The 25944-nt window shown below is 49.8% G+C and overlaps 3 protein-coding genes across 5 annotated transcripts; 2 read left to right on the top strand and 1 right to left on the bottom strand.

The window, feature by feature from the left end:
• Positions 1-3059: 3059 nt before the first annotated feature.
• Positions 3060-4419, top strand: LOC136505678 (3-ketoacyl-CoA synthase 20-like). Its single transcript, XM_066500831.1, has 2 exons — positions 3060-3151; positions 3954-4419. Exons 1-2 carry the CDS (start codon positions 3060-3062, stop codon positions 4417-4419), a joined length of 558 nt encoding a protein of 185 aa, XP_066356928.1.
• A 2460-nt stretch (positions 4420-6879) lies between these two features.
• Positions 6880-7424, bottom strand: LOC136505677 (3-ketoacyl-CoA synthase 20-like). The gene is made up of 2 exons (XM_066500830.1): positions 7387-7424; positions 6880-7345 (listed from the first exon to the last, which is right to left on the bottom strand). The coding sequence occupies exons 1-2, from the start codon at positions 7422-7424 to the stop codon at positions 6880-6882; spliced, it is 504 nt and encodes a 167-aa protein (XP_066356927.1).
• Positions 7425-11071: 3647 nt separating this feature from the next.
• On the top strand, positions 11072-24210 carry LOC136506010 (uncharacterized). Of its 3 annotated transcripts, none has more exons than XM_066501137.1 (6): positions 11072-11432; positions 11583-11952; positions 19264-19568; positions 19691-19753; positions 21152-21654; positions 22381-24210. In XM_066501137.1, exons 2-6 carry the CDS (start codon positions 11663-11665, stop codon positions 23872-23874), a joined length of 2655 nt encoding a protein of 884 aa, XP_066357234.1. In that variant the 5' UTR covers positions 11072-11432; positions 11583-11662; the 3' UTR covers positions 23875-24210. The 3 variants fall into 3 exon arrangements, with proteins under 3 accessions (XP_066357234.1, XP_066357233.1, XP_066357235.1); XM_066501136.1 differs by having other exon boundaries at positions 19264-19580; XM_066501138.1 differs by lacking the exon at positions 11072-11432 and having other exon boundaries at positions 11825-11952; positions 19271-19580.
• The last annotated feature ends 1734 nt before the right edge of the window (positions 24211-25944 follow it).

Here is a 25944-nt window from a genome sequence, read left to right as displayed (position 1 = left end):
CGCCATATTTTTCTAGAGAGTAGGGAAGATGGGGGGCTCGGCTGGGTGGTCACCGCCACCCTTAGGGCGGTGCCACCGCCACCCTGTCCTGTTCCCCAACGGCTAGTTTATAGCCGTTGGTTTTTGACAGTTGGGCAGGTCACCGCCATGTCCGGTGCCAGGCACCGCCCTGTCCGGTGACCTCGCAAAAACAGCTCCAAGGGGTACAACAGCTCTATTTGCTTGTGTGGCTATAAATAAAGGGTGTGGCCGGCCTTGGCCACTCTCTTGGCACCTCTTACACTTGTGCACACCGTTTTGGAGCTGAGCAAACACAATCCAGTCACTTGCACACTTGATTTCATCATTTGAGTGAGATTGGTGAGCCTCTAGTGCATTGCATTGAGTTGCATCATTTTGTGGCACTAGTTGGGTGATTTGGGGTGCCTGTGAGGTTGTTACTCTTGGTGTTTGCCAACACCTATACGGCCCGGTGATTGGAGGATCGTTGAGCGGAGTTGGTGATTGTTGAAAGGATCAAGATGTCCAAGAGAGGGGGTGAATTGGGCTAATTACAAATTTCTTTGCAATAAACATATCCTATGGTTAGCCCAATTAACCCCTTGTGCCTAGAAAGTGTTTCTATTGATCTAACGCACAAAAGTTTAGCACTCTAAGTTTCAATCCTACTCTAGCATGGCACTTCTAGGAATGTAAAAGACAAGTATTGAATTGCTCAAAGTAAATGCTTAAAGTAATGAGAGGAGAAGGAACGCGGCGATGTTTTGCCGAGGTATCGGAGAGTCGCCACTCCCCACTAGTCCTCGTTGGAGCACCCGCGCAAGGGTGTAGCTCCCCCTTGATCCGCGCAAGGATCAAGTGCTCTCTACGGGTTAATTCTTCGACACTCCGTCGCGGTAAATCACCCACAACCGCTCATAACTTGAGTTAGGTCACCCACAAGCTCCGCCGGATGATCACCAAACTCCCAATCACCACCAAGCTATCTAGGTGATGGCGACCACCAAGCTGTCTAGGTGATGGCGATCACCAAGAGTAACAAGCACGAACTCTCACTTGACCACGACAAGCCTAATGAGAAGGGTGGATGCACATATTGCTACTCTTGATCTCACTAATGAGGGCTCTCTTTGGGATTATCAAATCTCAATCACCTCACTAGGACCTTGCTCTTCTTGGCACTCTCAAATGTGTTTCTCAGCTGTTGAAATGAGCAAAAGTACCCCCACACATGAGTGGAGGTTGTATTTATAATATGGGCTGAGAAACGAACCGTTATGTGCCTCTGCGGGGTGACCGGACGCTCCGGTCATGTTGACCGGGTGCTTCGGTCAGTACACCCCGAACTCCAGTGGTTAAGTGTTGACCAGACGCTGGCCAACATCCGGTCAGCACTGACCGGACGCGCTCGGTCACGTTTTTCCCTCACTGGAACCTTACTGATGTCGACCGGACGCTGGACCCCCAGCGTCCGGTCACTTGCTGAGCAGCGTCCGGTTAGTAGCCGGAGCCTGATCAGCGTCCGATCAGCATTGACCGGACGCGTCCGATCAGGATTCTTCCTCTCTAGGACCTTACTGGAGTCGATCGGACGCTGGCCCTCAGCGTCCGGTCACTTGACCTCACAGCGTCCGATCACTTCCAAACGCTTTCACCTTGGTCAAATGAACTAATCGGACCCTGAGCCAGCGTCCGGTCACACCGGAGCCAGCGTCCGGTCAGTATTTGACCCTCCATTCACTTCCAACTCACGATCATATGTGAATGAAGTTTGCTCCATTGGATCAAAGGGCTGTTTTGGAGCTATCTATTGCTAGTTTTAACAAGTATGCACCATACCTAACACACTAGACTCACCTAGGTCAAGCTACCCGTTCATACCCCCTTAATAGTACGGCCAAAGGAAAAACAAGTCCTAAACTACTCTAAGTGTCTCTTCAACTCCAATCGACACTTAGAACTAGTTCATCCTTAACCTTGTCGTCCATTCTTTGAAAACTGAAACGATTTCCATCGTAGGGGCATGACCACCTTGATTGCCCAATCGATCGCCATTACCGTGACCTAACTTAATTGCCTCTGCAAAACACACGTTAGTCACAGTAATCACGTATTGTCATTAATCACCGAAACCCAACTAGGGGCCTAGATGCTTTCAATTGTCTCAATTGTCTCCTGCCTCGATCGATTGCTTGTGCGGGTTCTTGACCTTCTTCGGACGAAGAGCCAAAAGATACTCTATAGGATTGTGTGTGTCATTGAGCTACCTCACTTATAGGTAGGTTTTTATGGTGTCCAATTGTGTGGATGAGGTTCGTGCAACATCTCTTAGCCGCCGAACAACCAAGTGTTGATCGACACAACGGGGACTAGTGTGCCATCAAGCACGTGAACCTCAGGAGAAAAATCTTGTCTCTTGTGTGATTGGATTTCTCCCGGTGATTGGTTGTCATCTTATTGTGATTGGTTCATTTCTTGACATGGCGGTATAATCACCCTACTCACTCCTTTGCATTCCTTGCAAACTAGATGTCAAGCTCTTTAGTGTAGTTAGTCTTTGAGAGCTCGTTAGTTTAGTTAGTGTGGCTCTTTAGTTAGTCTTTAAGCGCATACTAGCTTTGTGGGTAGTGACTTAGTTTGTGTGTGTGTGCCTAGTGATTATAGCAACTAGAATTGTTGAAATAGGTGGGTTACAACCCTTGTAGAGATAGAATAAAATTGCATTACGCCATTTGTTGTACTAATCAATCGCTCTAGTGAGTTTATAGAGTTTTAAATAGGCTATTTACCCACCCTAGCCATATTAAGACCTTTGACTTTGCTCAGATGCAATTACAAAATGTACGTTGAGCGAAGAAAGGACACACATCTCTACGAATAAATAATACTGCATCCAAATGTGATCCTTTTTTTTTATCGTGCTACTTAATAGCATAGTTGTTCTCGCTTGTTGCATACAACGGTCCACACGGTGTAGCCTACTTTGCATCACGATTGAGGAGATGGCACTAGTGAGCATTTGGGCTTGCACGTGACACAGTTGGTCCTGCACTCTCGCAATGTCGAGTGGCAATACTCTTTCTGAGAATCATTCGGACAGCAGCAGCAGCAGGAGTTGCCCTTCACCGGTTCAAAGTAAAAGCACCACACGGTGACGCAAAAGTTGAGGACAACCTTTCTCTCATCAGATGATGTGGAGTTTATGGGAGCGGTGATAGAACTCTTGGAATCCATCAGTTCATGACGGCCTACAGTATTTAAAAAAAAATCGAAGGTCAATATATAATAGAAGCAGGAACAATCGTCACATATATATAAATTAAATTCAACAATACAAAGGAGTACTTACATTGCGAAAAGCAAAGCGCACAAGAACAAGGTCATCATCGTGCTATTGCGCCGGCCTCATGTTAGTTTACTATAGGTCACAACTAATATTAGCTACTATAGCTAGTTTAATTGGTCCAAATAGTAAAATAGTTATTAGTTGAGAGAATTATTTATTTGGCACTGAAACAAACCAGTGTTTCGTATTTGGCACTCGAAAATTTAAACTTTCTTATCTGGCAACAAGTTGAAATTTCCTTTCGTAAATGGCACTGCCGTCCATTTAGGGCAGTAACGGTGTCAAGTGACCGGCAAAAAGACATAAATACCCTTGTTTGCAGCAGAAACTCATGGTGCCAAATAGGAAAGTTCAAGTATTTTCGTATGGTGCCAAATAGGGAAGTTCAAGTATTTTCGTATGGTGCCAAATAGGGAAGTTCAAGTATTTTTGTATGGTGCTAAATAGGGAAGTTCAAGTATTTTCGTATGGACGATATTGGCCTCAACTACTTCCCTCATCCTAGTCACTGACGGTTGGCCCCACGCGTGCTCATCGTCAACTGCAGCCACCAGCAGTTTCCGTACGTGTGTACCCATCAACTAATTAGCGGATTGAGATGCTGCAGGCGAACCCCGGGGTGCTACGCCGTCGTGGTGAGCACCAAGAACATCACGCTCAACCGGTACTTCGGCAACGACCGCTCCATGCTGCTATCCAACTGCATCTTCCACATGGGTGGCGCCGCCACGCTACTGTCCAACCGCCGCGCCGACGCCGGGCGCCCCAAGTACCGGCCGCTACACACGGTGCGCACCCACAAAGGCGCCACGGACAAGTGCTATGGCTGCGTGTACCAGCACGAGGACGGCACAGGCCGCGTCGGCGTGTCGCTGGCGCGCGAGCTCATGGCCGTCGCTGGGGACGCGCTCAAGACGAACATCACCACCCTGGGCCCGCTGGTGCTCCAGCTGTCGGAGCAGCTCAAGTTCCTCAGGTCCCTCATGCTCCGTCGCGTCCTCCGCTCCCGCAGCGTCCGTACGTACATCTCGGACTTGCCGATGACCAGGAACAGCAGGCTCCCCAGCAGCTGAGGCACCTGCACGCTCGACTGCCATGGCCGAGAAGGCAGCCACTGAAAGGTCCTAATGGCTAGAGGGGGGGGTGAATAGCCTAATAAAAATTTCTACAACAACACTTAACCAAATGGTTAGACAATTATGAGGCGAAGCGAGTGTTGCGCTAGCCTACTCAAAATGCAAGCCACCTACCACAATTCTAGTTTAGATAGTGTCAATTCACACAAGATCAATGACACTACCCTATGTTAGTGTGCTCTCAAAGGCTAACTAAAGAGCCACACCAACCAAGCATGCAAGCTCTCACAACTAGCTACACTAAAGAGCTTGTCAACTAGTTTGCGGTAAAGTAAAGAGAGTGATCAAGAGGGTTATACCGCCGTGTAGATGAATGAACCAATCAATCACGAAGATGAATAACAATGATGACCAATCACCTCGGAATCAATGATGAAGACAATGATTTTTACCGATGTTCACTTGCTTGCCGGCAAGCTAGTCCTCGTTGTGACGATTCACTCACTTGGAGGTTCACGCGCTAATTGGCTTCACACGCCAAACCCTCAATAGGGTGCCGCACAACCAACACAAGATGAGGATCACATAAGCCACGAGCAATCCACTAGAGTACCTTTTGGCGCTCCACCGGGGAAAGGTCAAGAACCCCTCACAATCACCACGATCGGAGCCGGAGACAATCACCACCTCCGCTCGACGATCCTCGCTGCTCCAAGCCGTCTAGGTGGCGGCAACCACCAAGAGTAACAAGCGAAATCCGCAGCGAACCACGATCACTAAGTGCCTCTAGATGCAATCACTCAAGCAATGCACTTGGATCACTCCCAATCTCACTATGATGATGAATCAATGATGTAGATGAGTGGGAGGGCTTTGCCTTAGCTCACAAGGTTGCTATGTCAATGAAAATGGCCAAAGATGTGAGCCACAGCCGGTCATGGGGCTATAAATAGAGCCCCAATCAAATAGAGCCGTTATACCCCTTCACTGGGCAAAACGCGCTCTGACCGGACGCTCCGGTCATACTGACCGGACGCTGGCCCTCAGCGTCCGGTCGCCCGATGGACGCCACGTGTCATCCCCTTCAAACGTTGTTCGTTAGATTCCAACGGCTACGAAGTTGACCGGACGCTCCGATCAAAACTGACCGGACGCTAAAGCCCCAGCGTCCGGTCGTTTCCAGTAAGCTCCCCGAGGCATGTTTTTTTGACCGGACGCGTCCGGTCCACCTTGACCGGACGCAGCCAGCGTCCGGTGCTCAACCCTAGCCTACTGTGCCGTCTGACAGCTCGACCGGACGCAGCCTTTCAGCGTCCGGTCGCTGAGTGACCCAGCGTCCAGTCAGTAGACCGACGCCAGCATCATTTCGACCAACTCCATTTCAACTCTAACTTCTTCACCCTTGCTCAAATGTGCCAAACACCAAGAATTTTGCATCCGGCGCAATAGAAAATAGACACTTCATTTTCCCGAAACCGGACGTAGGCAGTCAGCGTCCGATGCTTCTGGATCCAGCGTCCGGTCACTAGACCGACGCTGGCATCAGCTCTGTTCTCACTTCTATCTTCTCCACCCTTGCTCTAATGTGCCAACCATCAAGAATTTGCATCCGGCGCAATAGAAAATAGGGACCCAAACCCATCTTAACCCTACAACCACCTTGTGCACATGTGTTAGCATATTTTCACAAATATTATCAAGGGTGTTAGCACTCCACTAGATCCTAAATGCATATGCAATAAGTTAGAGCATCTAGTGGCACTTTGATAACCGCATTCCGACACGAGTTTCACCCCTCTTAATAGTACGGCTATCAAACCTAAATGTGATCACACTCTCTAAGTGTCTTGATCACCAAAACAAAATAGCTCCTATGGTTTATACCTTTGCCTTGAGCTTTTTGTTTTTCTCTTTCTTCATTTCAAGTTTAAGCCCTTGATCATCGCCATGCCATCATCATTGTCATGCTATGATCTTCATTAACTTCTCTACTTGAAGTGTGCTACCTATGTCATGATCACTTGATAAACTAGGTTAGCACTTAGGGTTTCATCAATTCACCAAAACCAAACTAGAGCTTTCAGCCACGCCATGGCCAGCGAGCGCGCGCGAGCAGGCCACCACGCTGCTGCCTTCTCAGTTGTCAACAGAAGCAACTCCATAACGGCTGAGGAACCCTGGCATATCGGATCTGCAACAGCCTCAACAGCTCACGCGCACTTCACGCGCATGCCGTGCCCTTGCATGCGCGCTCGCCGCACCAGTGACTCGCTCTCGCGTGCCCGGTCCTCGCGCTGCCTGCATGTCCGCTAGGCGTGCTCGCCCGTTCTCAGTGTACAGCACGGCCAAAGGCCCCGGATGTAATCCTATATATGTATACTATAAATGATCAATGAAAGCTGTCCAGTTGTGCAATCTTATTCTACATCGGCCATGGCAGTCGAGCATGCAGGTGCCTCAGCTGCTGGGGAGCCTGCTATTCCTGGTCGTCGGCAAGTCCGGGATGTACGTACGGACGCTGTGGGAGCGGAGGACGCGACGGAGCACGAGGGACCTAAGGAACTTGAGCTGCTCCGATAGCGGGAGCACCAGCGGGCCCAGGGTGGTGATGTTTGTCTTGAGCACGTCCCGGGCGACGGCCATGAGCTCACGCGTCTGCGACACGCCGACGCGGCCTGTGCCGTCCTCGTGCTGGTACACGCAGCCGTAGCACTCGTCCGCGGCGCCTTTGTGGGTGCGCACCGTGTGCAACAGCCGGTACTTGGGGCGCCCGGTGTCGGCGCGGCGGTTGGACAGTAGCGCGGCGGCGCCACCCATACGGAAGATGCAGTTGGACAGCAGCATGGAGCGGTTGTTGCCGAAGTACCAGTTGAGCGTGATGTTCTCGGTGCTCACCACGATGGCGTAGCACCCCGGGGTTCGCCTGCAGCATCTCAATCCGCTAATTAGTTGATGGGTACACACGTACGGAACTGCTGGTGGCTGCAGTTGACGATGATCATGCGTGGGGCCTACCGTCAGTGACTAGGATGAGGGAAGTAGTTGAGGCCAATATCGTCCATACGAAAATACTTGAACTTCCCTATTTGGCACCATACGAAAATACTTGAACTTCCCTATTTGGCACCATACAAAAATACTTGAACTTCCCTATTTGGCACCATACGAAAATACTTGAACTTTCCTATTTGGCATCATGGGTTTCTGCTGCAAACAAGGGTATTTATGTCTTTTTGCCGGTCACTTGACACCGTTACTGCCCTAAATGGACGGCAGTGCCATTTACGAAAGAAAATTTCAACTTGTTGCCAGATAAAAAAGTTTAAATTTTCGAGTGCCAAATACGAAACACTGGTTTGTTTCAGTGCCAAATAAATAATTCTCTCTTATTAGTTAGGTATTTAGCTTCTTGAACTTTCACCTTAGTCCGATTTACCCTATCTAACTAACTGGCGCCACATCAGCAAAAACACCCTCAATACCACCGGGGTGCAAAAGTGAACGGTTTTCAAAAGTTTAGGGGGGACGAGGGGTATTTAAAAAAAACTTGTTTTATAGATCAGGAGAAAAACCTGAATACCGCGATAGTTGCGGAAGGTAAATTGAACTTCTTTCTTTATTTTAGCCCTGTCATTTTGGCCCACGCGAACCAGACATATGGGCTCGATAGAATAGAAGGCATGAGAAGTGGACCACCGCGGGCTGCAGCTGTATGGGGGTTTTTTTTTCTGGCTTAACCACTTTCGAAGATCGCATCTCTCATGATCATCATGGATTTGTGCATCTAATTTAGCCCGCATCTTGTTGCACGAAACGACTTGTAGCTCCACTTCTAGCTCTTGTTTCTAATTAAGAATGTAACTGAACGAAACCGACTTCTTGCACGTACATCTTTGACCTAGAATATAAACTTAGCATATGCCTAATAAAAACGTATCGCGTTCAAGATATGGTATAATATAAAATATTATCTGAATCTAGCATAAGTTAGCACCAGTCAAGCACAAGAATGATTTAGAGACCGGGGTACTCAAGGATGTTAGACTTTTTTTTTGTATAACCATTGCAGCAGTAGCAGCGGTGGTGGCGGCACACTAGGGCTTCGGTGGCTCAAAGAGGAGGCAGCCTCCACACCAGGGATTGTTAGGGCAGACGCGAGCAATCCTGGAAGAGCCGAAGAAAAAAGAAAATTGGCAGCAGCGGGTACACCAAGCGGTTAAAAAAAATCAGTGAAAAAAAATCTTGGGTGGGTGACCGAAGGCAATGGTAGACACACATGTATACATATGGACGTGTTTCTGTCTGGGTCCATTTGTCAGTTCACGTTGGAAGATTTAGATGTGTCAGGTCAGATTTTTTTAGGGGAATCAGGTTAGATTTTATAGTATATCTAAGGGATAAGAATTTAGAAGGGTAGAGGCATTAGGGTGAGAGGCTATTTTCGGCATTAGGGTGAGAGGCTATTTTCAAATCCTCTGCTCTTTTGTAGATGTAACTACGAAAGAGACATTGAGAAAAGAAAGGAGGACACACATCTCTACAAATAAATAATAAAATACTTCATCCAAATCCATCTTTTTTTATCATTCTACTTATTAGCATAGTTAAATACAACATACTACTTGGCTTCGTATTGCATATACAACGGTCCACACGGTGGGGTCTACTAATTTGCGTCACGATTAAGGAGATAGCGGTGGTGGGCATTTGGGGTTGCATGTCGCACAGTTGGACCTGCACTCTCGCAATGTCAAGTGGCAATACTCTTTCTCTGAATCAAATGGACAGCAGCAGCAGGGCGTCCCCTTTCACCGGATCGAAGTAAAAGCACCACACGGCGATGCAAAAGTTGAGGACAGACTCTCTCTTTCTCTCATCTGATGATGGTGAAATTTTTGTATTTTGGTCCCTTTTGAAAACAATTTTTACAAAAAGACCTACGTCAAAACGTTTTCTGAAAATAGACCATTTTTAGGCGTCTTAGAACATGACGCCGAGGTATGGGGGTCGGCGTCGACTGACACGACACCGAGGTATTGCCACGTCACAGACGACCGGGGTCGTCGGCGACATGGTGGCGCGTGGGGTCCGAGACGTCGGCGTCGTGTCAGCCAACGCCAAGGGCCCAACCTCGGCGCGGCTGGACTGCGCGCCGAGCTATTGGCACCATCCGGCGCGCGGCCCAGGCGGCCCAACAACGCACGGTGGCCCAGTAGCTCGGCGCGGGGTCACTTAACGCCGAGCCACAGACCTCGGCGCGGCCCGACTCAACGCCGAGGTCTGGTCCCTTGAGGCCGCGCCGAGGCCCCCTTCTTCTTCCTCCCTCCATTATGACTAACGTTATAGGAAAGAGTAACGCCAGAGCATCATGTGTGCGATGGATGCCATCTGCTGCATGCTGGGTGTTTTATCAGTTTGCTACCACCTCTTCATATCCTCCACCATTACTGTAGCATTAATACTTGGTGACCTTTTGATTCTTGAATATGAAATGCAATTTACAATTTGAAAGTTGTACACCATTGACGACGTGGAACACTATGGAGAGTGGGGTTTAGCTTTATAAGAGATATACATAGATAGGTTCGTGTCCCTTAGTTTAACTGAACAATAGAGTAGGTCACATTTTACTCACGCCCATATTCAAAAGTTTTTTTTTTTAGAAAAGGCTATTCAAAAGTTTATCAGTCAGTTGGTCTCACTGATGGAGCCCATTTCTGCGATAGCCCAGTTTTGGAGCACAACAGCCCACGTCGTGTAGCCCTATACGTTTAGTTTAGCCCTGCTAGTTATTTTGGCCCACGCGAGCCAGGAATATGGCATAGAAGTGGACCACCGCGGGCTGCAGCTGCATGAGGATTTTTTTTTTCTGAGATCGCATCTCTCATGATCATCATGGATTTTAAAATTCCCCACTTAATATAAGCGCGTTCGTATATCTTCTCTACATTCAAGCGTCAGTCTAGATCTGACTCAAGTGCCATTTGTGCATCTAATAGTCCGCATCTTCTTGCACGAAACTTAGCATAAGCTTTTAAGCTAGCACCAGTCAAGCACAGGAATGATTTATAGAGACCGGGGTACTTAGGATGTTAGACTTTTTTTCTTGACCTCCTAAATCTAACTAGTGCTAACAATTTTGAACAACACTAAACACTGTCGAACCGTGAGTGAACAGTACCGAATAGTTTTTGTTTTGTACTACAGGTGCTGATTTTGAAGATAAGCTTTCAAAGATAAAAATAAGTTCCGTATCAACGAGTAACAATGTCGAAACCTTTTATGAAAAGTAATAAATTACCCCAAAATCAGAATTAACTTGGCAGCCGAAATGAAGCTATGCCGTCAAGAATATAATTTTCTTGGTAAACCACTAACCTAATCAAGGCTACACGATAAGCTCTTTGAGATGGCTCGGCAGTTTGTTTTAAAATTGTTTTGATTAAACTTGTTTCTTTACTAAAATAGAATTAAGTTGATTTTGAATGACTTTTTAACTTCGGCACGACTCGTTAGATTATGTTAATTTTAAAAAAAACATATCAATTTTGAAGAAACTTTGAAAAGAAATGTAGTTGGTTCGCTATCCACTTGAGGTTATTTTTGTTTTGATTTTTACCAGACACCAGAGGTAAAAAAAGCCTGCATCCGTTGCTCATTTGCTCCTTGGTTTCGTCGGCTCCACCTCCGGCCCTTTACGCTGCCGGCCGACGCTGGCGGCCACCGCTACTGCCCACTGCCACCTTCCGTGCCGGCCGGAAGCGCAAAGAACCACCGCGCTCGTTGCCCATCTCAGGCCCGAGCCCTCGCCGCCGCCATCGTCACAACCAGCGGAGGCCAAATCCATGGATGCTTCCTCCCCTAACCCTCGTCGTCGCCGTCGCTCGCGCATCTGAGGCCAAGTCCACGGGCCGTGCAACCGTGCCCCAATCCCGGCTCCCCACCAATCTTCTCCTCCGCCATGGAGATCCGCCCGGGCTGATGCCTGATTCTCCATCTGACGCTCCGCGGTAAGCCCTTGCCCCACTGCTGGTTGGGGATTGTTCTGCTTTGGTTGGGGTATTGGTAGGAATCCTCCCGTTCTATCGTGTACTCGTACGAATCAGTGGGTTCTGGGCGACAGATTTTTGTACCTTTGCCGAAAAATCATCTGTCCGCAGGTCTTGTGGAGGAAGATCGGGGCGAATTCCGGTGGTGTTCCTGTGGCCCTGAAGGGCCCCTGACGCATCAGTGGCGAGCCATGGCTCCCGCTCCAGCGGCCATGGATGTTGACGACGAGGGTGCTGGTGGTGGAGCCAGGAACCAGAGCACCATGGTGGTGGTGAAATCTGACTGCACAAACACTGACCCTCTGGTGGTCGGTCCTGAACCTGTGGAAGACAAGGGAGGTGGAGGTGATACCACCGAATGCTCGAGCTCGTTTGGCGACACCTGTTCTGGATTTCAAGATGCGGCAGGCGATGGTGAACCAGAAGTGAATTCTGGCATGTCTGCTCGTGCCGATGGTGGCAGGCCCTGGAAGCCCCCTAGGTGAGTGTTCTGTAAGTTCCTCGCGTGCCCTGGATGCTATTGGTCTCATCATTGTGTGTGCGCTCATGGTTCATGGAAGAATGAATGGGTGTAAGATTATGCTTGAGCACTAGGCAGTTACGGAGTAGGTGCTTATGTGAGCTCTGCTGAATTTCATATATTCAGTTTCACGTCCGCCAATAAGAGACGGAGACATGCTTCACATTTAGAATTACGGTGTTTAGTTTTCCCGCTCCCATGCTCCTGTGATAAGATGGAAGGTTGTAGTGGGATTTCAACTGTTATACTATGTTGTAATTGGTGCACCTTCCTATCTGCGGAAGTAACAAGAAAAGTAGGACCATCAGTGTATCTGAAACAGAAACAAATTACTAGTTATTCAGTAACATAATGCAGAGTCTTGTATGCTTATTAATTAATTAGTACCTTCTTGCTGAAATTTTCCTTTTCTGGGCCACGTTTTAGTCATCATTTATCTATATACGAAACTTAGCAGGTGACAGTAGCACCTAGATTAAAAGGCAGGTATGATTTCTACCCAATTCTTCTAATCACGATAGAAGCAGGTGTCCACGGCCAGGAAGTTATTGTTAGTCGCTGAATTCTCACTCTTGGTAGTAGGAGAATTCTTACTCTCATCGAGAGAGGATGACACTAGGAGTTGGGGCAATTTTCTTGTCTATTTCTCACACAAGCTCACACAAATGCCATGCCAACTCAAGGGGTTGGGGTTACATATTTATAGGCTGCTAGCCAGCCAAGCATATGTCAAGATGCTAGTCTAAGATGCTAGTCTAAGATGCTAATATGCTGTCCTAGCTAAGATGCTGTCCTCTAGTCTAAGATGCTGTCCTCTAAGATGCTGTCCTCTAGTCTAAGATGCTGTCCTAAAAACAGAAAAACAGCCACAAGGACCATGACCATGTGAGCATCATAGCCCCACAAAGACCAGCCACACATGAGACTTATCCATCATTCTCCCCCTAAGTCTTGTGCGTCGTCTTGTGGGAGAGTTGAACCATCCCGGTCCTGGAGCAGAGCTCAAGGAACTTGATCCTCCCAAGGGGCTTGGTGAGCAGGTCCGCAAGCTGGTCCTTGGTGTTGATGTAGCTCGCCTTGATGCTCCCTTCCTCCAAACAGCCTCGGATGAAGTGGTACCTCACCCGGATGTGCTTGCTGCGTTCGTGGAACACGGGGTTCTTTGCCAGGGCCAGAGCGGACTTGCTGTCCACCCTGAGCTCCACCGCTCTAGTGTCTCTGCCGAGGAGATCACCAAGCAGTCGAGCGAGCCAGAGCGCCTGAGTCGAAGCGGTGGAGGCCGCTATGTACTCGGCCTCGCAGCTGGACAGGGCCACCACCTGCTGCTTGACCGACTGCCAGCTAACGAGGCACTTGCCGAGGAAGAAGAGGATCCCGCTCGTGCTCTTGCTGGTGTCGATGTCGCCGGCGTGGTCGCTGTCGCTGTACCCGACGAAGTGTGCCGCCCCAGGGCACCTCGGGTAGTAGAGGCCGTGGTCGAGAGTCCCCGCAACGTAGCGGATGATCCTCTTCACAGCCTGCTGGTGCTCCGTCGTCGGTCGCTGCATGAACCGACTAACGTAGCCGACGGAGAATGCCAAGTCCGGCCGTGTGTGGGCGAGGTAGCGAAGGCTCCCCACAAGACGCCGGTACTGCGTAGCGTCCACCTCCTCCGTCGTGCTGTCGCGGCTCAGCTTCAGCCTCTCCTCCATCGGAGTGAGAGCTGGGTTGCAGTCGGTGAGCCCAGCTAGCTCAACGACGCGCTTGGCGTAGGCGGTCTGTCGAAGCGTGATCCCAGAGTCATCCTGGTGTACCTCGATTCCCAGGTAGAAGGAGAGAGGCCCCAGGTCACTCATCTGGAAGGTGGCCTTCATCTCTTCCTTGAATGCCGCCACCTCCGCATCCTTGGTGCCGGTGATCACCAAGTCGTCGACGTAGACACCCACCAGCAGGGCATTACCTCCATTGCCCCGTCGGTAGATGGCCGCCTCGTGCGGGCTTTGCTCGAAGCCCATCCCCTTTAGCGTGGAATCCAGCTTGGCATTCCACGCCCTCGGTGCCTGCCGCAAGCCATAGAGGGCCTTGCGCAGGCGGAGCACCTTGCCCTCCTTGCCGGGGATCGCAAATCCCGGCGGCTGGTGCACGTAGACCTCCTCCTTCAAGTCGCCGTTAAGGAACGCCGACTTGACGTCCATGTGATGAACACGCCAGCCCTCCTGGGCAGCTAGCGCAAGGAGGAGTCGCACGGACTCCATCCGTGCCACGGGAGCAAAGGCGTCGTCGAAGTCGACCCCCTCCTGCTGCACGAAACCTCGTGCCACCAAGCGAGCCTTGTGCTTGACGATGGCACCGGCTTCATCCCTCTTCAGCTTGTACACCCACTTAAGGGTGATCGCGCGATGACCACGAGGAAGGTCAGCAAGCTCCCAGGTGCGGTTCTTCTCAACCGCATCCATCTCCAACTGCATCGCGGCGCGCCATGCCGCGTGTCTCTCGGCCTCTGCGAACGACCGAGGCTCGCCGTCGTCACACGCAAGGTGCAACTGCGCCTCCAGGTCCTCCAGGTCATGAGGCACCAGTCCCGGCACCAACTGGTCGCCGAGAAGGTTCTCCATCGTACGGTACCGCAACGGCTCGCCGTCGTGGTACGCGTCGATGCGCTCCTCGTCGTGAGAGAGCGGAGTAGCGAGCTCAACCGGGCTGTGCTCGACACGAGCTGGTGTTGGAGTAGACGTGCCCGGAGAGGTGCCTGTCGGTGCTGGAGTGCGTGGCGTTGCCGGCTGTGGTGAAGCCGGCGAAGAACTCATCGCAGCCGAGGTCCTGGCTGGAGAGCGTGGAGCTGTTGGAGTAGCAGGCGCCGGGGTCGGTGGAGGCTCGGGGACTGGGGTAGACGCGCTCGCCGAAGAAGAGCTGCCTACTCCCCCAGCTCCCTCGAAGTGGACGTACTCGACAGTGAAGTCGTCGTAAGTCGGAGCCGAGCCATCGTCCACCGCCTTGTCCCACGCCCATCCTCGCCCTTCGTCGAACACAACGTCGCGCGCCGTGCGCACACGCTGTGTCTTCGGGTCGAGGATGCGGTAGGCCTTCGAGCCCTCCGCGTAGCCGATGAACACTCCCGGAGTGCTCCTGTCGTTGAGCTTGCTGATGTGGCCAAGCTCCTTGGCGAACGCGAGGCAGCCGAAGACCCGCAAGTGGGAGACCGCCGGCTTGCGCCCATGCCAAGCCTCGTACGGCGTCCTGCCGTCGAGCGCCTTGGTAGGCGAGCGGTTGAGGATGTAGACGGCCGTCACCACCGCCTCTCCCCAGAAGACAGCCGGCATCCCCCTCTGCTTGAGGAGGGCCCGAGTCATCCCCACAACCGTCTGGTTGCGCCGCTCGACGACGCCGTTCTGCTGCGGGCTGTACGGCGCGGAGTAGTGGCGCTGAATGCCCTCGTCAGCGCAGTACGACGCGAATTCAGCCGCCGTGAATTCGCCGCCGTTGTCGGTGCGCAGCACGCGCAGCTTGCGGCCGCACTCCGCCTCCGCAGAAGCCTGCACGCGTCTGATGGCGTCCGCAGCCTCTCCCTTGCTGCCGAGGACCATCACCCACATGTAGCGGGAGAGGTCGTCGACGAGCAGCAGGAAGTAGCGTCGTCCTCCCGGTGTGGCCGGTGTCACCGGGCCACACAAGTCCCCGTGCACGAGCTCGAGCCTCTCCTTGGCTCGAAAGCTCGCCTGCTGGGGAAAGGGGAGTCGCCTCTGCTTCGTCAACACGCAGACGTCGCAGAGCTGCTCCACATGGTCGAGGCACGGCAGGCCTCGCACCATCTCCGTGGCACTGAGCCGCTTCAGGGCCTCAAAGTGAAGGTGCCCGAAACGCTCGTGCCACTGCCACGCCTCGTCGTCCCGACGAGCAGCGAGACAGAGGGGTTGTGCCACCTGCACGTTAAGGACGTAGAGTCGATTTGCGCTTCTGGATACCTTGGCAAGAAGGCGACGACGACGATCCCAAATCCTCATGACTCCGTCCTCAACCACCACGCGCGAACCGTTCTCATCCAGCTGTCCCAAGCTGATGATGGAGTTCCTCAACGCGGGGATGTAGTAGACTCCGGTGAGCAGCCTGTGCTCACCAGACACGGCGGTGAAGATGATGGAGCCGACGCCCTTGATCTCCACGCCGGAGGCATCCCCAAACTTGACGGAGCCTCGGACGCTAGAGTCAAGCTCGGTGAAGAACTCCCGTCGACCGGTCATGTGATGGGTGGCGCCGGTGTCGAGGCACCACCCGTCAGTCTTGTCGTTGCCGGAGCTGTCGCCGAGGAGGGCGTGTGCTTTTGGCTCGTCAAGGTGGAGGAGAGCCGCTGCAGCCGGTGCCGCTGGAGGTAGCTCGATGCTGGCATGTGCCATGAACAGAGCCGGCTCCTCCTCCTCCGCCTGTGCGACGTGGGCCTGGCCGCGTCGTGGCTGTCGACAGTCCTTGGCCCAATGGCCAAGCTGGCCGCAGTTGCGGCAGGCGTCGTCTCGTGCCGGCTTGTGCCTGCCGGCGGCGCCGCCCTGGGCGCCTCCGCGGGCATCACCCTCGGCACGTCCTCGCGCCCCGGCCTGGGCGTCTCTGCGCGCCTTGCGCGGCTTGCCACGCTTGCGGCCGCCTGTCGCGGAAGAAGGCTCCCCCTTCCTCCGGTCACCTTGGCTGGCAAGCCACTGCTCCCGAGTGAGAAGGAGCTTCCCGCCAGTGGTGATGGGCCCCGAGAGGGACTGTGGCTCATCGCTGTCGACGACCTTGAGGCGACCTATCGCCTCCTCGATCGACATCGTGGAGAGATCCAGCAGAGACTCGATCGAGCGAGCCATCTGCTTGTACTTCTCGGGGACGCAGCGGAAGAGCTTTTCGACAGCTCTCTCCTCGCCGTAGGTGTCGTCGCCGAACTGCACCATCTTCTGCAACAGAGTATTGAGACGGAGAGCAAAGTCATCAACGTCCTCACCTGGCTTGAAGGCCAGGTTCTCCCACTCCTTGCGAAGTGCCTGCAGTGTGGACTTGCGGGCGCGATCGCTGCCGATGCGTGCCGCAGCGATGGCGTCCCAAGCCTCCTTGGCAGTCCGCTTGCTGGTAAGCGAGAACTGCATCTCGGGCGGGACTGCAGCGATGAGAGCATCCAGCGCCCGTCGATCTAGGTCGTAGTCGACGTCGCCATACCGGACTGCCTCCCACATGTGCCGCACCTGGAGCTTTACCCTCATCACCGCAGCCCACTCGACGTAGTTGGTCTTGGTGAGGGTAGGCCACCCACCGCCGGGACCGACGTCCCTGACAACAGCCTGGAGCCCGTGGTAACCACGGTACCGATCCGGGGAGAGAGAGCCATGCTGCCTGTGAAGGCCGCGCTCTCCATCGACCCGTCGGTACCGATCCGGGGAGAGAGAGCCACGCTGTCTATGAAGGCCGCGCTCTCCATCGACCCGTCCGCCACCGTTGCCGTGCGCGCTTCCTCCAGGAGCGCCGCCGCCGTGCGCGCCTCCTCCAGGAGCGCCACCGGCGTGCGCGCCTCCTCCAGGGGCGCCACCGGCGCGTCCGCGCCTGTCTGGGCTGCCGCCACGCTCGTGGACGTGCGCGGCTGTCCACTGCGCCGCCCGCGCTCGCGCTGCCTCCCTCTCTAGCAGCTCGAGGTCCGCGTCGGCGGTGTCGTCAGCGGAAATGGAGCTGCCGATGCTGCCGCGCAGAGCCTCGACCTCCGCCGCCGCCGCACGCGCTGCATTCGCCGCCGCCGCTGCTTCCGCCTCCGCTCTGGCTGCTGCCAGCTCCGCCGCTGCTAGCCTCGACGCCCTTGCCGCCGCCGCAGCGGTCTCTGCCGCCGCTCGCTCGCGTTCCTCTGCCGCGGCAAGTTCGGCCTCCTGCCGACGCCGCGTGCTCGAGGCGACCGAGCGCTGAGACTGCCCTGCGGACATGACGCGCTACCGGGGGGCTGCTGCGTGGGGAGAGGGCTGCTTCAGACGAGCTGGGAGAGGAGTGAACAGGAGCGGCCGGAGGAGCTGCTGCTGCCAACAGCTGGGGCTGTTGTGGGGCTGGGAGAGAAGATGAGCAAGAGATGCTCAGGCTACAGGATAATACGGCTCTGATACCACTTGTTAGTCGCTGAATTCTCACTCTTGGTAGTAGGAGAATTCTTACTCTCATCGAGAGAGGATGACACTAGGAGTTGGGGCAATTTTCTTGTCTATTTCTCACACAAGCTCACACAAATGCCATGCCAACCCAAGGGGTTGGGGTTACATATTTATAGGCTGCTAGCCAGCCAAGCATATGCCAAGATGCTAGTCTAAGATGCTAGTCTAAGATGCTAATATGCTGTCCTAGCTAAGATGCTGTCCTCTAGTCTAAGATGCTGTCCTCTAAGATGCTGTCCTCTAGTCTAAGATGCTGTCCTAAAAACAGAAAAACAGCCACAAGGACCATGACCATGTGAGCATCATAGCCCCACAAAGACCAGCCACACATGAGACTTATCCATCAGTTATGTGTTCTGTCCTAAGAAATGCCACACCACTTATGACTATGACTAACACGATCCGAAAAAGCAATTACTGGATACTCGTATGGTCTTCTATTTGTCAAGTCGCTAATTAAAAAGACAATTAAGCAGATGATAGCTTCTTCAAAAGTATTGTAAATTTATCATGTTGGTTTTTCCACCAGGACTTTGGTTAAAACAACCTGGTAGATTGATTCCATGATAATCTGTCAATCGTGTAGTGGACGAAAATAATAAATATTGACACAAAGTACCAGTATCCTTCTGGTTAGAGAGAAAGTCCTTGGGGGTTAGTATTGCCCTTGTTTCTTTTTGGAAAAGTTCACCTAGGTGTTTTACTAAATGCTACTCTATATTTTAAGCATGACAGTCCGAATTTGCAAAAGAAATTCCTAGCCAGGGATTTGAACCCACACCAGCATTTATGATATTTATTTTTAATGCTGTAGACCATTATAGGTTCATTTTTGTGCGTGTTGGGAGACATCGTATATTTTCATGCTTATTGCCTTTCTTTGAGAGTATGGTTTTTATTTCTGATATTCATGCTTTAAACTATGATGTGTAGCCAACTAGCCATGAACAAGGAAACCTGTGCTACTCTTATCAGTGCTTCAAAGTGTTAGCTTACATATCATTTTGTGGGTATAGCTAGAGCCTAGAATGTAATTGGAGCAAGCGGCTACTTTCTATATTCTTATTACATTTTGTTGTAATGTTTTATTCTGATATCCTTCATTTTTATGCAAATTTTGTGATATGTGATTACTCTTCATAAGGAAAAAGGTGACGGCTGAGTGGAGGAATTATGTTCGTCCAATTCTGTGGAGATGCCAGTGGTTAGAGTTGCGTATGAGGGAGCTCTCATCTCAAGTATCAAAGTATGACAGGGAGCTTGCTCTAAACAAGAAACAAAAAGAATTACAAGCAGCAAGCAAAGCAAATGGTTCTATGTCAGAATCTATGCAGATTCACAAAGGTCATGGAAACAGTATCATGAAGAGGAAAAAGCGGAAGGGGCATGAAGAAAATTTGGATACTCCTTTGTACATCAACAAGCACCAAATATTGTCATACTACCATGGTCTGACATCCAGTTATGTCGTCTTCTTTTGTGTAGGGATAGGGCATCTATTTATCCATGGCCATGTCAATTCTGCACCGGGTTTTGTTGTCAACGGCAATAATTCTTTCAGTATTTTGCAGATAAACAAAATAAGGGAGCTGAAACTGATGGTCTCTTAATTGATGAGGATTGTGGTAGTACAGGTATGAATGTGCCTATCTGGTCAATTTTTTCAGTGAAGTTAAAATGGAAAGCACGGTTGTTATGACCGGCGTCCCATACTCCAGGCGCCGGCCCATTAGTGCCTAATGGCGCCATCTGTTAGGGGCTAGCAGCCCAGGCGTCATCTGTTAGGGGCTGATTGCCCAGAATTAGCTATTTTATTTATTTCCTCAGATAGAATATTTAGTCCTTAAATATAGGATCTTATAGATGGAAGCTAGGAGGATAAATATCTGTAAACATTGATTGGAGAGAATTAAGCAAGGCAACAATTTAGTTGCTCGGCTTCCCTGAAGCCCTAGCCGCGCCCTCTCTTCCTCCTTGGCGCGGTGATCACCATGGCGCCGACTTGCCGCCGTCGCTTGCCTAAGCCTTGCCCTCCGCTCTTCCATCCCTACAACCTCCGTAGCAACTCCCGTAGGATCCCTAATCCTATCAACGGTATTGAGCAAAGTTACACCATTAGATTGAATTAGAAGTTAACCCAGTTGCGAGAAAAAGCTTGCTCTTGTTAGGAATGCGTTTATGTTTTAGCTGAGGCATATGCTTGTGTTTTAATTGAAGGTCAACAATTAATTAGTCACCAAGTCTTTAACCATATGAACGCTATCAAAGAATTCTGAGATGTCTAATATGACTTCGGTTCCACAGAGTTCTTAATTCTTACTATACACTCCATCCCATTGTTTTAGTTTTCATTGGACTATACCAGTCTCCAACACACACCTTTGATTTTTTGCTTTATTAGTATATGTTAATAAAAATATCAAAATTGTAATTGCTTGAAAGCACATCACTTGGCAAATCTACTAATGTCATTTCAGGTGACAATCTTGCTTACGTGTACTTGGTCAAGGTTTAGTTCTTAAGTATCTGAGCAAATATTCTCTCCATCCAAGTATATAGGGTGTATTTTATTTTAGTACAGTGTTCAAAACTAGGCTTTTTTATATCAAAATTAAACTTTGACCATTATTTTCTGTTTCACAATATAGTAGTAGTGTTTACACTTTACAGCTATAAAACGAATATAGTGTGAAAGCACTTTGAAATATGGATGTAGCTGTATAGTTTGTGCCTACATAATTGGACTAAGCGTAAGTCAAATTATACAAAGTTTGAATTTTCCATAAACATAAATACCCTACATAATTTGAGAGGAACTAATTTGTATAGCCGTATGATATAATGTGTTCTGATCCTCTATGATTTTATTAGATCTTATGGTAGCATTCCTATTTTTGGGTAGATCAATGAAGTACATAGCTAGTTGAGGTTTAGTTAAATTGACCATGCAGAAACTGCAATTCATCTTTATTCTCTGCGTAGCTAATAGTCATGCAAGAACTATCTATGTATTTGATTCATTCTAAATGCAGTTCCTATTCGAGGCGGACTTGACAGTGTTACATTGCTTGATTCCGAGGATTATGATGTGATTTTTGAGCAACTCTCTTTAAAGGATATTCTCTTGACGATTGATGGGGTTCAGTCTCGAGTTCATCTGCTTCGAGGTCGTCTCAGCAAGGCTCATTATGAAGGAAGAAATTTGTCATTTTCTGAGGGCAATACTCATGTCAGGGTGGCTCCGAAGAGACAACATACTCAAAAGCGCTCATCTTATACAGAATGTAGATATACTAAACCACAGAAAAAGAAGAATCTAAATGTTTTGCTCAAGGATGATAGTGGACCAGCTCTTTCAGGGAGACCTTCTTTGCCTGACAGGGAAACTGATACTCCTATAAAAGATGCAGATAGGATTGCTGAAGAAAGTAGTGGAGAGGGCAAACACTCGAGGGAGAAAGCCATAACGATGGACCTTCTCTTGGGTATTGGCAATTACATACCAAATGGTTATATAGAGGATTTATGCAAAGAAGTAAGTCTTTGATCCTTTGCTTATTCTTATTCCTTTAATTATGTAGTGCTTGTTTAGATTTGGGTTGATGCTTTCAGAGTTGCTACTCAAGCGTTGGAATTTAAATCCTCATAAGCACAATAGGCTTTGATTTATAAAGTCCCCATTTACTATTTCTAGAGAAAATAGTCAAACATTATACTCTGAAAAAATATTGTAGGGATAGTTCCTTTACTTGTCTATGTTTAAATTAAAAAGTGTAATACCCATGTAAACATATGCTGTTTTTAAAATATATATATATATAAAGAGATTCTGTTTCCCCACAAGAACTTAGAATTTGTAGTTATATGATTATATCTTGGATATGAGGTATGGGGCTTAGAATTTATTAGGATGTTGGGTTGTTTGTAAATCAGGTCCATCCAGAATTCACTACCGGGTGTGCATTGGTAGAAGATATCCCTAGTGAAATTTGCAGGTTATAAAATTGAAGGCATGAGGATGGCAACGTGACAAAGCACTTCAATTTTAACTTTGTTGTGCAAACTAACAAATATTAATAATTTAGTATGTTATGTTTCTATATATGACAGTTTTGAAAGCTTAGTGATATTTGTGGATCTGTGGTTATGCCATGTTGACTATTTCACTGATTTTGAACCACTTCCCAGAAAATGGTTAACGTGTTAACTTCTTGGGCAATACATTTGCACTGGCATTTACTTGACTGTTTCTTTTTTGCAGAACGCTGACGATATCCTCATAGACAATCAAGCAACTAGTGATGTCTGTCAGCAGTTTGACAAGGCCAAGCATCTGCCTTCTGGAACTTCTTCCAAAGAACAGAACGTTTCTGCTCCAGTGGAAGTGAAGAACACTTGTGCTCCAGTGGAAGTAGATACCACTTGTGCTCCAGTGGAAGTAGATACCACTTGTGCTCCAGTGGAAGTACATACCACTTGTGCTCCAGTGGAAGCAGATACCACTTGTGCCCTAGCAGTGGGGCAAGAATCATTTGTTGAAAAGTCACCCTCGAAGGAGCCTGTCTCTTCTGGGAGCAAACAGGAACCGAACTCTAAGAAAAAGAGGTGGAAGAAGGGCTCTTTGTTTACCAGGAAGAAGCAGAGGAAAGAGGCGTCCAATACAGCTGCTGCAAAGGAGAAAACTGAGGGCAGGCCGTCAGCTGCAAATACCCGAACTGAGAGCACGCCCTCTGCTGTAGCAAAGCAGAAAACCGAGGGCACATGCTCTGCTGCAACAGGGCCGCAAACCATGACAGCTCGCTCTGCTGGAAAGAAGCGCAAATCTGTAAATGAACCTGCAGATGCAAAGGAGCATGGATCTGGGAACTCATTCTCTGCATCGACAGAGCAGAAAACTGGGAAGCCATCCTCAGCAATGAAGAGGAAAGAGGCATCCGAAACACATGCTGCAAAGGAGAAAACTGAGGGCACGGGCACGCTGTCAGCTGCAAATACACAAACTGAGAGCACGCCTTCTGCTGTAGCAAAGCAGAAAACCGAGGGCACACGCTCTGCTGCAACAGGGCCTGAAACCATGACAGCCCGCTCTACTGGAAAAAAGCGCAAATCTGTAAATGAACCTGCTGACGCAAAGGAGCATGGATCTGGGAACTCGTTCTCAGCATCAATGGAGCAGAAAACTTGGAAGCCATCCTCAGCAGTGAAGAAGCAGAAAACTGAAAAGTCGTCCACTGCTGCAAAGCAGCATGGATCTGGGAACTCATCCTCAGCATCGATGGAGCAGACGATTGGGAAGCTTTTCTCAGCAGTGAAGAAGCAGAAAACTGAAACCTGGTCCACAGCTGCAAAGAAGCATGGATCTGGGAACAAGTCCTCAGCATCGATGGAGCAGAAAACTGGGAAGCCATCCTCAGCAGCGAAGAAGCAGAAAACTGAAACCTCATCCACAGCTGCAAAGGAGCATGGACCTGGGAACTTGACCTCAGCATCGAAGGAGCAGAAAACTGGGAAGGTATCCTCAGCAGTGAAGAAGCAGGAAACTGTAAGCTCGTCCGCAGCTGCAAATAAGCAGGAGGCTGAAAGTGCGTCCTCAGCGAAAAAGAAGCAGGTGACTGAAAACTCATCCTCCAAAGCGAAGAAGGCAGAGACTGCTGCGAGTGCCCCCTCGAAGCTACAGGTTGAGAAGGCTGTGCTGGTGGCTGTAGATAGCAGGAGGAGCCAAAGGGTCCGGAAGCCCAAAGTTTTTGCTGAATGATGAAGCAGAGAGACTTCCTAGGGTCCCTGATGCATGTGTATGTATCGTGTCTGCCGCCAAATTTGGGGGGCAATATTTTGTTCCTATATATAGGAAGTGCTGGATCTCGCAGCGTAAGTGTACATATTAAGTGTGAAAGCAAGTCACCCAAAGGGTCGGTAGGTCAGTAGATCAGTATGTTGGTTGGTTCTTTTTAACCCTCTCTCCTGGTTCTGGGGTAGCAGACTAATAGTATCATGCTGTGTAGCCTCTATATCGAAAAAGAAAAAGAACTGAGAATTATGCCGTGTTATTGCAACTTGGCTTGCTGCATATCAGTGCCTTCACTTTATGGTGTCCCCGGGGTTTGATCTTTCAAATACCGCTTTGATATGGATTCGTCTTTGCAACTAAACAGCCTGTGCTCGCGATTCCTCATGGAGATGGAGTCATCAAATGGAAGACTGATACAGAGGCATGGACTTGCCAGGGTGAGCTTGCAGTTGCAGCGCTGGGTGGTGACTGGTGAGAGGAACACACGGACCTTCTTGTCCATGCTGTCATGGGAATAGTATTTGCAGAAGATACCGTGGTTAATCGCGATCCGTTCACAAACTTGTTCCAAACAATTTTCAAACAACCAAACTTGTTCCAAACAATTTTCAAACAACCAGGGTGTTTGGCAGTTGTTGATCAGTGGCAGGTGTTGGCCCAGCCCAGGAAGCCGAAGTGGCAGGGTGTTTGACAGGTGTTGATAACTCGTGGGCGGTGGCAGGTGGTGGCCCAGCCCAGGAATGGCAGGGTGTTTGACAGGTGTTGATAACTGGTGGGCGGTAGCCGGTGTTGGCCCAGCCCAGGAAGCCGAAGTGGCAGGGAATTCTAAAGTGAGACCAACCAATTTGGGTGCAATTATAACTATGACCCTCTTTGACAGGGCTCTCTCCGGCTCCAACTCCATGCTATAGTGCCAGAGAAGCCGAAGCTAGAGGAGCCAGAAAACGTGGCTTCTTCGGTCTCCTAGTTTATTTTGCGAGGAGAGTGAAAAACAGCTCTTGGGGGGCCCGGGAGGTGCAGGCAGGTGAGATGGGGCGGGTCTCCAACAGGTTGCCGCGGGGCTAAAATACTGGAGTGATAATGTCCTGGGTGACTTGGAGAAAAGGATGAGAAAGGCGAAGAAGGAGCTAGAGAAGTGGAGGCCCGAACTGATCAGCTATATTTCCACTAGCCGTGAGTCGGTGTGGAGTTTCAAAGTGGATAGATTGGAAGAGCAAATTGATTTGTACTGGAAGCAGCTTAGTTGATGTAAACTAGCTCCGTTTTGGAGACAGAAATACTTCCTATTTTCACAATGCTTGCTCCGTTTTCACTCGCATCCAGCAAGGGGAGAATTCGGCTAGGGTTTGGCGGCGCAAGAGTTTGGGCACAAGGAAGTGCAAAAGCGAGAAGGTTGAGATGCAAGGATGGGAGGGTGAAAAGTTTTTACCGCACGGCTATTTATTTACAATTGGAATTACGGAGGTAACCAACGGGCAGATCTTTTTTATCGTTGCATAGGCTAACGTGCAGATATTTTTAACCGTTACGGATGCCAACGGTTGGATTTTCCACCACGCGTCTAATTGAGGGGTCTGTTATTGATCTGACCATCAATTACGCAGTGGTCAGCGTTCCAGAGTCAACAATGGCACAATTACTCGGATTTGTTACAAATTAGTTATCTTGATGAATGTTAGTCGGCCAAGTCAAGATTTCATATCAGATTTGAAGATCATTATATGGCTTAGTCGGCATTCCAAGATCAATACATGGCTTAGTCGGCCATTGCCATGGCTAGGTCTCAGTTAATCTGACCAAGCTTGGGGGCTCGCATGTCTTGAATATTATCTTAATCAAGGATGAAAGACTAAATTTTAAAGCTCGACTACCATTCGTGGGTTGATAAGCTCGCCAGGGGTATTGAAACCACTCAATGACAAGAGGCATTTTATCATTGTCTTAGGGGGGTTACTCGTTAGCACCCATGATGTCTAAGACCCAATAATCGACTCAGGGTAGTCGATTTTAGGCTCGAAGGCTGCATGCGAAACATAT

This window comes from Miscanthus floridulus, chromosome 14 (genome assembly GCF_019320115.1).
Source record: "Miscanthus floridulus cultivar M001 chromosome 14, ASM1932011v1, whole genome shotgun sequence".
Classification (NCBI taxonomy): domain Eukaryota; kingdom Viridiplantae; phylum Streptophyta; class Magnoliopsida; order Poales; family Poaceae; genus Miscanthus; species Miscanthus floridulus.
This window is presented reverse-complemented; position numbering and strand designations above follow the sequence as displayed.

Coding starts and splice junctions, on each gene's coding strand:
- LOC136505678 (XM_066500831.1), top strand. CDS start 3,060: ATGTCGAGTGGCAATACTCTTTCTGAGAATCATTCGGACAGCAGCAGC. Junction 3,152..3,953: donor CAAAGTAAAAGCACCACACG/GTGACGCAAAAG, acceptor GAGATGCTGCAG/GCGAACCCCGGGGTGCTACG.
- LOC136505677 (XM_066500830.1), bottom strand. CDS start 7,424: ATGATCATCGTCAACTGCAGCCACCAGCAGTTCCGTAC. Junction 7,346..7,386: donor AGCCACCAGCAGTTCCGTAC/GTGTGTACCCAT, acceptor GAGATGCTGCAG/GCGAACCCCGGGGTGCTACG.
- LOC136506010 (XM_066501136.1), top strand. CDS start 11,663: ATGGCTCCCGCTCCAGCGGCCATGGATGTTGACGACGAGGGTGCTGGT. Junction 11,953..19,263: donor AGGCCCTGGAAGCCCCCTAG/GTGAGTGTTCTG, acceptor ACTCTTCATAAG/GAAAAAGGTGACGGCTGAGT. Junction 19,754..21,151: donor TGAGGATTGTGGTAGTACAG/GTATGAATGTGC, acceptor TTCTAAATGCAG/TTCCTATTCGAGGCGGACTT.